This window comes from Uloborus diversus, chromosome 5, assembly GCF_026930045.1.
Source record: "Uloborus diversus isolate 005 chromosome 5, Udiv.v.3.1, whole genome shotgun sequence".
NCBI lineage: Eukaryota > Metazoa > Arthropoda > Arachnida > Araneae > Uloboridae > Uloborus > Uloborus diversus.
Genome location: NC_072735.1, coordinates 157697810 through 157710253, shown reverse-complemented (window position 1 = coordinate 157710253; position 12444 = coordinate 157697810). Strand labels below are relative to the sequence as shown.

The 12444-nt window shown below is 34.5% G+C and overlaps 1 protein-coding gene across 1 annotated transcript in view; it reads right to left on the bottom strand.

Moving 5' to 3' along the window:
- LOC129223217 (tight junction protein ZO-1-like) overlaps positions 1 to 12444 on the bottom strand; it is a 619137-nt gene that overhangs the window by 52511 nt on the left and 554182 nt on the right. The window contains exon 8 of the mRNA XM_054857781.1: positions 181 to 284. Within this exon, the coding sequence (XP_054713756.1) occupies positions 181 to 284 (104 nt within the window). The remainder of the gene's footprint in view (positions 1 to 180; positions 285 to 12444) is intronic.

The following is a 12444-nucleotide window of genomic DNA, read 5'->3' as shown; positions in this document are numbered from 1 at the left end:
TTCCTTTTGTCACCTGACAAAGATTTAGTTGGGACACAAATACTTTACCATCACAGGCTCAAATGTTTGAAATCACATTAGATCTTGTTAACAAAATAGTACTTTCTACAGATTTTTAATTCATTCTAGAAATATTCTGATTATGATAAAGAGAAACTTTTAAAATAAATAACCTGTTACCTTTGTGAGGATGTCCCCTTCTTGAACGGATTCATCCTTAGCTAACAATGATCTATTCGTAATTTCTTTTATGTAGATCCAGCACCCGAGTACAATTCCGAAATCTGAAGGAAAAATTTGTTTATAAAACTAGACAGAAACTTATGCAAATGAAAAAGAAATAAATATTTTCCGTTTTACTATTGTTTTATAACTATGAATGCACATATCACAAATAGGAAATTCCTAACTGAGAAAAAAATGCCAGTTTTGAGGGAACCTGTAGAGCTAATTATTATTTTTTTTTATTTTCTTACCTGGCAAAACATTTAAGTTTTATTAATATTAATGTTAAGAAAAAGGAAATTTACAAAGAAATAAAGAATTCATTTAATCATGAAGGATAAAATTGACCTTTTAAGCATAATATAAAAATAAAAAAAAATTAGGACAATTTTTAAAAAATACAAATTTTAGGAAAACCAGGACAACTCTTAGTCTTGCATTAGAAACCAATATAGCATGAAAAAGAAATGTTATTTTCAACTTCCCTTTTGCTCTGCCATTACTTACATTATCCACAGCATCTTGATTTCTGCCTTCATATAATAGAGCAATTACTTTTCCCTTTTGAGCACGAATTACACAACTTTACAATACTCGTTATGGCAAATATTTTGTTTCTTAAACAAATATTTTGTCAGGCATGGCTCAGGGGAGGGGGGGGGAATTATACCCCCTGTTAAGTGGTTAAAGAAAGATTAAAGCTGTGGTTATGACATTTATGTTCAAAAAAAAAAAAAAAAAATCATTCAAAACCCTCTATTTATGTAAATGGTGATCAAAAACGTTTTGATGCACAAAATCAGCAGATTAGTGCATACACGTGTTTCAAGGTTTCAGGGAACCTTTTTTTCAATGAAAATAGTGAGCTTTTGGATGAAAAAGACATCATCATTTACTTTTCCACACAAAGGTATTTATTTATTCCTCTACTTATGCCTAAATGACACTTATGACCCTCCCCCTCCCCTCTTTTACGGAAATGACACCCCTCAAAATCAGAAGCTGGCCCTTGAGAAGGTCACACACATCCTGAAATAAATTAACATACTTGTTACACCATTCAGTGTCTCTCAATTAATTTCTGTGTTTGTGATTCTTATTTAAAAAGTTCTTTTTATTTTCGTTTTTAAAATTTTAATTTGACCTGAATGGATCAACAAGCCAAGCACATCGGCAAGGAACAGATCTGTTCGCAGTTACACCAAAGCTAATTCTTTCATAATGAGACCATTGTGAATCTTTTAGGGAAGATTTCGATAATTGGGAATCTGGCGATCTTTTTTAATTGGCGTCAATTTTTGGTTTCAGCGCTTGCGCGAGAGGTATTTTTCGTTACAAATCTAAACAAAGAGAACGGAAACATCTATTCACATAGGGTTACTATAAATTAGGCTTGCCAGATTTCTGAAATGTTTAACCGGGATACCGGAAGAGACCCCTCCCCAGTGTGTCACGGGAATTCAAAAGGATTCACACCCTTGACTGGTTTCTAGAATGTTTTAGACGGTAGTTCGTTCTCAATGTTAAGAATAAATGGTTACTAAATTTTGAACCAAAACCAGGAGTAATAACACATGACATAAGCAGATAAATTTAAACATTTTTTCCCCTTCATGCTAATATTTTCAAGTTACTAAAAGAAAGGAAAAACACTTTGAATAAGGAAAAAAATTGAACATGCAATTTTCACTAGCTAGAACTCTTTTGGTTAAAATATTGTTTTAAAAACCTTCACAAGCTAATTTAATATTAATTTTACATATTAATGTTACAAATGACATAGAAATTATCCTAAATCCTTTCCAGTTAATTATTTTTATACTGTTTTTGGTCATCTATAGTCAAATTTATTATTTTCCGGAACGTGAAGTAAACCGGCCGGGACACCGGAATTTTGTCTGAAAACCAGGACTGTCCTAGTCAAACCGGGACGTCTGGCAAGCCTACTATAAATCAGCAGAGTTACCAGGGGTCTGTCCAGGAGTTTTCACAAGGTCCGATTTTTGTGAAAAATCAAATAATTTTGTGAAAAATGAATTAATTTTGTGAAAAATCAAAAAATTTCGCAAAAGAATTTTTTTTTTTTTTTTTGTTAAAACGAAATTTTAGAATTAAGAGATGGCACAAACTGCATCAATTAAACTTTAAGTTGATTGTTTTCCTCTTCTATGACGAGAAAATCATTCTGGATTTTTTTTTTCTGATATTTGGCGCGGGGGGTTCGTTCTTTCAAGTATCAATATTTATCTACCATTCTGAATTATGTTAAATTATACTAGATATATTTCTGTACAGTATTTAAAATAATTGTAACAAAAATATAAATAAATAAAACAAAATTCAGAATAGGGTTCAGCATTCAACTTTTTGACCCAAGACACTCTTAAAAAGCACCGAATTTCGTTTAAAACGTATAAATTCCGTGATTTTAACAAAAATAAAAAGATATTTCAATTGTTTACCTCTTAACAAAGCGTAATAATCATCAAAAATTCGAAAAATCGGATTCCCATAGCGGATGCAGAGAGATTGCAATTCTCAAAGTGAAGGCATCAAAAGTATAAAAACGGCTTGTAAAAGAAATATTTTTGATAAAATTATTTTAAAATTGCATTTTAGAGTCCTATGATAACATATCATCAATATCTGTGAACACAGTTGACCCCCCCAAAAAATAATAATAATAAAATAAAATAAACCATCTATTCAGCATTTTAATTTTTGACTCATAACAGAAAATGGAATTTTGCTTTAAAAACTTGAAATGAGAGTTCTAACTGAAATAGACTTTTTATTTATTTGAATCCTAATAAAGCGAAGTTAGCTTGAAAAAAGAACAAAATATGATTCTCATATCGGATGTTAAAAGATTGCATTTTTCAAAATGTAGACATCTAAAGAAAAAAAAAACGGTAATTAAAAGAGTTTATTTAAAGTTAATCATTATTGTTAACATCGAAAAATCAAAACCCATGTAATTTTCTCCCCAAAATAACAATTAAACATCGCTTCGCACTGCACCGTAGAAACGCAAATATTGACAAGCCGACAAAATGATGAGAATATTTTCTAATCAAGTCATTATAAAGGTTCAACGTCAGACGCTAAGTGGTGAAAGTTTTGAAGTTTGTAACCCTATCTGAAGCGATCATATTTTTTCCTCACCCTTAGTATCCCTTTGCAGTTCTAAGTTCATTTCGCAGATATATATTATTATCGTTTATTAAATCATGAGCGGAGAAAAGTGCTTACCAATGCCTTTTCAGAAAAGATTACAACAACACCGCTGCTAATTAGCTGTGATAAAACAAACAACCATTACATTTATTTGGCAGTAGCAATTATTTATCGCTTGCAGGAACATCGCAAGAGTGCCGATTTTTTTTTTTTTTTTTTCAAAATTAGCCGATTTTGTATAAGCTGATCCCTCTAATTTGACTTAAAAAAAGGTTCCAAAAATTATCGGTTTAATACACAGAAATATGCGTTATTTTGCTTTCAGATTTGCTCTTTCAATAAACAATTTGTGACAGATCCGATCTTGTTTATCAGAATTTTGTGAAAGGTCTGTTTTGTTTGATCGGGATTTTGTGAAAGGTCCGTTTTGTTTGATCGGGATTTTGTGAAAGGTCCGTTTTGGTTGATCAGATTTTTGTGAAGGGTCCGTTAACGGACCCAAATATCCTCTGGCCAGACCCCTGGTTACCAAAATAAAATTATTTACGCCAAAAATACGACAACCGCACCAGATTCCCAATTATCGAAATATCCCCCTCTTTTACGAAGTATGTCCCAATTTTTTTCACGATTTCAAAACTTTTCAGTTCTAGCTTCAATCCTTTCTTCTTTGCTTGAACCTTTAATAGATTTGTAAAAAAATCGTCTTTGTTTCAAAGATCATTGCTCACACAAAAGTTTTTTATGTGTCATGTTGTTATAAATAATGCAATTATTTCAGAGGAAATATACCAAAAACAAATTTACCATTTCTTCAAAAATTAAGGGAATATCGCGCGTTTGTTTACATTTTGAAAACTACGCGTTGATGAACGAAGTGGTTACAGTTAAGTTAACAGAATCAAAAGGGGGGGGGGGAGAAGATTGAAAGAAAAGCATGGAGAAAATATAACAAGCTTTTGATTTAAAAAAAAAAAGAAAAGAAAACGAAATTAAACATGCATCTTGGTATTCCAAAAGATTGCATGTGCAGTGCCAGTGAAAATCTTCTACTTCTGCGTCTCTGCAGTAATATAACCTACACGTACATTTTTCTCTCCATCATATAAATTTTCTTCCCTTTTGGCAAAAGAAGTTCTTAAACATATTCCAAATTAAAAAAAGAAAAAAAAACCTTTTCGGCACAAAATGTTTTTATTTAGTCATATTTTCTAGGTTTTAAATGTCTTAATTTCTCATCATAAAATTGGTGAAAACCCACTATTTCATTTCATGTATCATTTTACTGAACACCTTTCACAACACACTTCACACAAGTGCCGGATCTAGACAGTTTTTTGCCACTCCCAGACGATGTTAACAAGCGCCGCCTCCTGTTCTAAATAATATTTTTTCCCCCTTAAATCATCGAGCATACTCTCATGTATTGCTGCAATTTGAGCTGCAAAGAAAAAAAAACATGGAACAAATTTGAGTTTTTCATTTTTTTTCTTCTTTTTTTACTCCTTACATTTTACCATCATGAAATTTGCCGGCTCTAAAATCTGCCGCCAATGGCGGTGTCACAGGTCACCTACCCAAGGAGCTGGGCCTGGACGCCTGGATCTAGGAGAGAGCAAACCGGACCCTTGCCCAGGGCGGCACATGCACTCTATCTGTGTTAATTTTTTTTTTCATTGAAACTAGTTAAAGGAAGATGGTTTAGGGCTTCAGTTTCCCAGTTTGGGGTTCGGAAAAGTCGTATGTCCGGGACTGTATTTATTAAAATGTTCTTAACATCAGTACAAAAGACTTTGGGATCAAAATGCTGTCATTCCATTCAAAGGAGGTCATATTAGTGAATCATCGAAAAATCGGTGAAAACCAATTCTTTTATTCATCCTTTTTTCTCACCAAACTTTACGCAATCGTAAGTTTGCATAATACCCACACACTTCGGAATGTACACGGATTCCAGTGGTTAAGTAAAAGTTAAACGTCACTCTTTATTATTTAACCAGAATCCGCAAAACTATTCATAAGCATTGAATGAATCTGCAGCTTGCGGTGTTTAATAGTGCATAGTCTTTCATATTTTGCTCTAGGTCGTTTAGAGCAGTGGTTCTCGATCTTTCCACGATCCTTTCCGAATCCAAAGCGGACCATACAGATACTAGAAATATTTTCACTCACAACAATTATATCAGGCGAAATGCGATGAATCCAAAAGTTGCCCTTCTTAAATTTAATTACAACTATAACTAGTATGTTGTGGCCATCACGAAACTTTCTTCTATATTTTTCTTTTTTTTTTTTTCTGATCCCACCCCATGCTTGACGTGGACCCGTGGACGCAATATTCCCAACAGAAACAAAATTACACATGCAAAAACTTGACGACCAATCCAATGTCTGAATTATTGCAAAAGCAAAGAGCGAAAATTGAAAGTTATTTTAAAAGCCTTGCTTGAATTAATTACAAATATTTTATTTGTTAACAACCATAAGATGGCAACAGTTAAAAATTTTAAATCATTGAGATAATATTTCCGATCATTTCCATACAATTAAAATCACGAGAAATACGCAGACGACAATCTATTACGATTTATCTTTCTTATTGTTGCATCAATAAAGCTATTTTTATTCGCAAAAAAAAAAGAAAAAAATCAACACCTCTTGGAGCGATTGGCGTCAAAATTGAACCGAAGCCTGTTTACGTATGGATTTACATGTATTCCAAATTTGAACCAGAACATAGCATTACTTCTTGAGATAGGGCACTCACAATGGAAAAAAAAACGGGCGATTGCGCTACCCCCTTTCTAGCTGTTGACACCAAAATAAAATCGGCTCTTATACCCACTAAGGACTACTTGCCGATACATTTTTCTTTCATTCCGTTCATTATTTCTTGAGATACAGCAGTCACAATTGACGACTAAAAACGTTCTATAGCTCGACCCCCGTTTGAGTTATTGACACCAAAATTGAATAAGCACCTGTTCCTGTTAATGGCAACATATGGACCAAATTTTGTTTGATTCCGCCAGTTACTTCCTGAGGAATAGCAAGCACGCGTAACTCAAAAAACGTCCCATTGCTCCACCCCCCTTGGAGGAATTCGCGCCAAAAACCAATGGGCACAAGTTCACATAGGGGCACATATGTGTACCAAATTTCGTTCGATTTCATGCGGTAGTTTTTGCTGTAGAGCGGCCACAAAAAACTGGTCACACACAGACGTGACACACACACATACACACACACAGACAGACAGACATTTTCCAAAAATAGTCGAAATGGACTCAGCACACCTCAAAACGTTCGAATCCGTCAAAATTCGAAATTCGAAAATTTGCACGAATCCAATACTTTCTTCTATATATTAGATATAGAAGAAAGTAAAAATGAGTATTAATTTTCACTAGCTGCTTGTGGACCACATGAAAACTGAACGGAGACGACCATTAGGTTGAGAACCACTGGTTTAGAGAATTAGCTAGGATGGGAGAGGTATACGCCCAAAATGTCGCGACCAAAATGTCGCGGCCAAAATGTCGCGGCCAAAATGTCGCCGTCCCAAAATGTCGCCGGTCCAAAATGCGCCGGTCCAAAATGTCGCCGTCCCAAAATGTCGCCGGTCCAGAATGTCGCCGTCCTAAAATGTCGCCGTCCCAAAATGTCGCCGGCCCAAAATGTCGCCAGTCCACAATGTCGCCGGCCCAAAATGTCGCCAGTCCAAAATATCGCCGGTTCAAAATGTCGCCGGTCCAAAATGTCGCCGGCCCAAAATTCGCTAGTTCAATTGGTACGAAAAATTTAAATGTACGTCGATGCTTTTCAGCATAAAAGTTGCGAAAAAATATTAATTGCCTTTCAAAGTAAGTTCCTTCAAAAATTCCAAACGTTTTCTCCTGTCTTAATTCGTAAGCATCAGATTAATTCCAGAAAATTAATAGTTTTCAGAAAAACATAACGTTTTTCTGTATACTATTAAGAACGTAAACATGCGAAAGGCTGCTGCAACGGATTTCTCTTTCTCGTTTAATCTGATTAATAATAATACTCAAGATGTAAAGCAAAGGATCAAGATGTAACGCAAGGATTCAGACAAAAAATTGGTATGGAAGTAAAACTAAACTGTTCTAAAGGCGAATGAAAGAATAGTGAGGCGCTATGTGAATATGGCAAGAGAATGGGCGGTTTGTATTTTTTGGCGTAATGAAGTAAAAACAAATAACTCCTTCACTCTAGCATATTATTACCTTAGCGACAAGTCAGTAATTTAGGGGATCAGGCGGAATGGCCCCCGACTTTGAATTTTTTTTTTTTATACATACAAGTGGAAGTGCTTTTTATAGCAATCCTATGAAATTTGCATTGGTTATATGCCCGTTATCCTCCCTCTCCCCTTTCACTAGAAAAATTCGAAATCACGGGCCAGGGTGGAAATCAAGTAGAAAGGTATCTTAATGAAATTTAATTTTCTCATAGATTTTTTAACATCACCCTAAGAACTGTAAAAAAAAAAAAACTGTACGTTTTCAGTAAGATATACGTTGGTTAAAGTAAGATCAAAACTGTTCTGAAACTTTTTCTGGAAATGAAACTGAAGAAGTTTAACAAGACTGCTCGAGACCTTCCTCTGAGAGGACATTTGTATGTCCTTTGCGACCGGGATTTTGGGACAGCAAAACAAATGTTTAACAGATATGACAGATTATTGCCGTGGAAACTCTGTCTTATGAGTAAAATTCTGAAATCACGTCGAAATCTTCACCGTCAAATCTTTTGAAATCAATGAAACCCGTAATTGCTAAAACAGGTGTCTTTCACTCAGATTTTTGAAAAACGACTCTACGCGATGACAAATATTTTCAATTCTCAACATTCATGAAATTTACATATTCGATAGAACATCAAGGGGGACAATTTCAGAACAGCTATTTTATTAGAGGTTTTCAAGAGGATACTTTCATGCTTGCGAAGTAGCGCTTGTCAGCTGAATCACATTTTCCAATTTTAAATAGAAAAGAAAAAAATTCACAATGTAGGGTGAAATAACTGATATCAATGAGATTATTCAGATCAATTTTGACCTAGACTTATTTTTAAAATGAGTTTCAAAAAGTAATAGTTCTAGCTCAATATAGCTTGGTAATTCAGAAAGAAAAGAATACTGATAATAATAATAATAAACAAATAAGTTTTTCCCTCTCAGAAAATAATGCTGTTTTAATTATTGAATTTTTACTACGCAAATTGTATAAGAATGCAAACTCAGTTTTTATTTAACACCCACGCTAGTTAAAGTGCTACAAAAATGAGAGGAATACACGGCTAATTTAGATTTTATTGATATCTTGCTCAACCTCTCATATTTAAATTCAGTATATTTTTCATTGTTTATTTAATTACACTGACTCACGTAAACGATTACGAAACTCAACTTAGAACGAAAATAAGGCTTGTTTTCGTTTAATTTCACTTGCATACTACATTTTTGTATGAATCCTCGCATTACTTCTTGAGATATAGCAGTCACATAAAACGATTAAAAATATTCGGTGATCCATCCCTTTGGGATGACTGAAGCCAAAAATAAATGAGCAACTCGCCCTTTAAGATATACCTGTAGACCAAATTTTGTCTTAACTCTTGTACAGTGGACCCTCGTTTTACGCGGGTGTTATGTTCCACGGAAATGCTGCGTAAATCGAAACCGCGTAAATTGAGACCTAATATCAAAAATAGGGAATGGGTTCAAAATAGGGATTAGGTTCCGTAGATAAAAAAAATACTTCATTCTAGTGATGACTAATTGCAAGAAAAGTTTAATGTGTACTTATATCGATTTTTATGCATAATATGCATAAAGAAAACAAACTATTTTCGTGTTCTATTTATGAAGAAGAGCTGGCTATGATAGTCTTTTGGTAGTCATTAAGAATTTTTCCTCTAATTCTTTGCTGAGCATTAACGCATCCATGACCACTTGCGTCATTTCCTTGATAAAATCTTCCTTTACTAACAAATCAGAAAAAAGATTATTTCTATTGTCTACGAATGGTTCAAAATTTTCAATGTGAGCGTTTTTGGTTGTGTGTCACCGGAGTCGGTATCCTCGTTGATTTTGACCTCCTTTGTCACTCCTAAAAGCTTTTCTTCCAGTGAGTTCTGAACTGTGTGAGTTTAATCACTTTACTTCTATAATGGAAAAAGCTCTGGAACCAATCGCATGAAATGTCTCCAAGGACCCAAGTTCGATTATTAGCACGCCAAAATGCAGTTAGTTACGAGTAATCTGCAATCTATAGGAGCTTGGGTTTTGAAAGAGAGGAAAATGTTACCTGTTTGCATTGCCGCATCAGCGTAAAACCGAAACTCATCTGCGTAAATAAAATAAAGGTGTCAAATCTTCAACCGCGTATAATCGAAACCGCGTAAAATAAACCTGCTGAAAACGAGGGTCTACTGTATTACTTTTTGAGATATATCAGTCACAGATAAAAAAAAAAAGAAAGGAAAAAAAAACATTCGATTGCTCCACCCTCTGGTGTTATTGGCCCCAAAATCTGTCCCCCTGCTGCTTCCTAACATTTTATTTGATTCCGTTCATCATTTTTTGAGCAATGACAGTTACGCATATCGATGAAAACGTTCAGTTACTCCACTATCTTGAACGAATTGACGCAAAAAAAAACACGCAGCCCTAAATCATATATGGGTACTTGCGGGTATCGTTCGAATTCTTACCACAGGTTTTGACGTAGAATGGCCCCAAAAAATCGGTCACATACAAACGCACACTATTCTTGAAGAAAAGTTTTAAAAAATTTATCGAACGTCAGAACTGAACGCCGTCAGAACGTTTTACAGTTGGTAGATAGCGAGTCACAAGAAATAAGATAACGTAACGCTTGTATTCTATTTGTTTGCTGAAAAACAGCCGAGAGTTGCGAATCAAAACGGAATAATCTTTTTAGAATTCATCAAGAAACTCAGTTAGTTCAGTCCCATTTTTAACGAAGACATTCATTAAAGGCAGTAATCATTTATTCTGCAAATTTGGTGTTAAACAGCATTTTTGTACATTTGCATTTTTCTTACCAACTGAATGAGCGAATTTTGGTTCTACGACATTTTGGCCCGGCGACATTTTGGCCCGGCGACATTTTGGACAGGCGACATTTCGGCCCGGCGACATTTTGGGCCGGCGACATTTTGGATCGGCGACATTTTGGCCCGGCGACATTTTGGACAGGCGACATTTTGGACAGGCGACATTTTGGCCTGGCGACATTTTGGATCGGCGACATTTTGGACAAGCGACATTTTGGCTTGGCGACATTTTGGACAAGCGACATTTTGGACCGGCGACATTTTGGCCGCGACATTTTGTCCCGCGACATTTCGGTGGCGACATTTTGACCCCAAACCATGGGAGAACATTATGTTCTTTCTACAGTTCCAAAAAGTTGCTTCATTATACTGTTTCCACAGAAATATAACAGGCAGAAAAATTGGTTTTTGATACAATACCAGCAGGTGAGACAAAGCTAACCACTTAGAATTTTCATAAGAATTTCCTTTAGAATTTTCCACTTAAAATTAGCTAGAATTTTCTATCGAAGAAGGGAGAGGAGATTGATCATTACAGATTTTACATGTACATGTACTAGTATACTGTGATTGACCAAATGGTTTAAAACAGGGGTGAATTTACAGTCTATTCAAGGGGGTGGCGGTTGTGAAAACCGTAAAAGCCATATTCCTCCCTTCAAACCTGTCATGGAGGGGGGGGGGGCAGGGAATCAATTGCCTCCCTTTTATCCTGTATTTTAAATGCTAATCGCCCCTATCGCCCTTCACGAACTTATCGCCCCCTTGAAGCAGGGTTGGCCGGATTGGACCCAATTGGTTTGGATCCAATGGGTTTTTTTTTGAAAAAACCCATTTAAAAAAACCCTTTATTTTACCCACTTTTGGGTTTTTTAAATTTTCTGAGATTTTTTTAAAAATATGTATTAATTTAAATACTTTCACAATTTAAACTTATTTTTTAGTTGTTCTTTACCACAAGCAATGTACATAAAAAATGAATTTTGAACTTTAATAGTATTTCTTAACTCATGACGGCATTAAAAAAATACTTCAAAGATTTTAAATAAATATATTAAACTTTTTTCTAATAATAATATAAAACTAAAAATTCTAATAATAAATAACTCACATTATCTTGACTTAGTCCTGTCCTGTCTGATTTTCTCAATATTTGTAGATTGTACAGAGGAAACTACTCTAACTAAAAGGCTTTCATGAATTATTTTTTGCAAACCAACACGTCACAAATCTCAAATAAACAAGGTATATTTTTTAGAAATCAACAGGTTTCTCAAACGGTCGGACAGAAAACAGAATAGGATGTACAGTAGTTTCATAATCTTACGAAAAAGTTTAATATTTTTTACTCTGTACACAGAAATAGAAAAATAGGCAACATAAAGTTCAAAGAAATGTCTTGATTAAGCTGGAATTCACTAAAAAGGGATTTTTAAACTACTTGAGATTCTACAGTAGTTTTGCATAACAAAATGAAATAGAATAAAGTAAAATGCAAAAAAAAAAAAAAATCATAGTAATTAAAAACGAACAATAGATTTTATCACGCGAGAAGTAACTTTGACTTAACTGTTGGTAATCATGGAAACTAAAAAATCTGAAACTTCACCATTCTTGGGTTTTGTCGTCTTTTACTTTTTTTCAAAAAACTCTGAATTTTAACTAGTTTTCCAGATTTTTTACCCCAAGACAATTTTTGCACTTTGTCCATATACTTATGCTACAAATGTTAAAATACTCCACATTTTCCCTAAAAAAAGACAAAAAAAAACCCTCATTTCTTTTAAAAAACCCAGCTTTAGTTGGGTTTTTTTGGGTTTTATTTAAAAAAACCCAAAAAACCCTGGGTCCATGGGCTTTTTTAAAAAAACCCGGGTTTTTGCCAACCCTGCCTTGAAGTGTTAAATCTCCCCTTTGGGGGCTATCACCTCCAGGGTA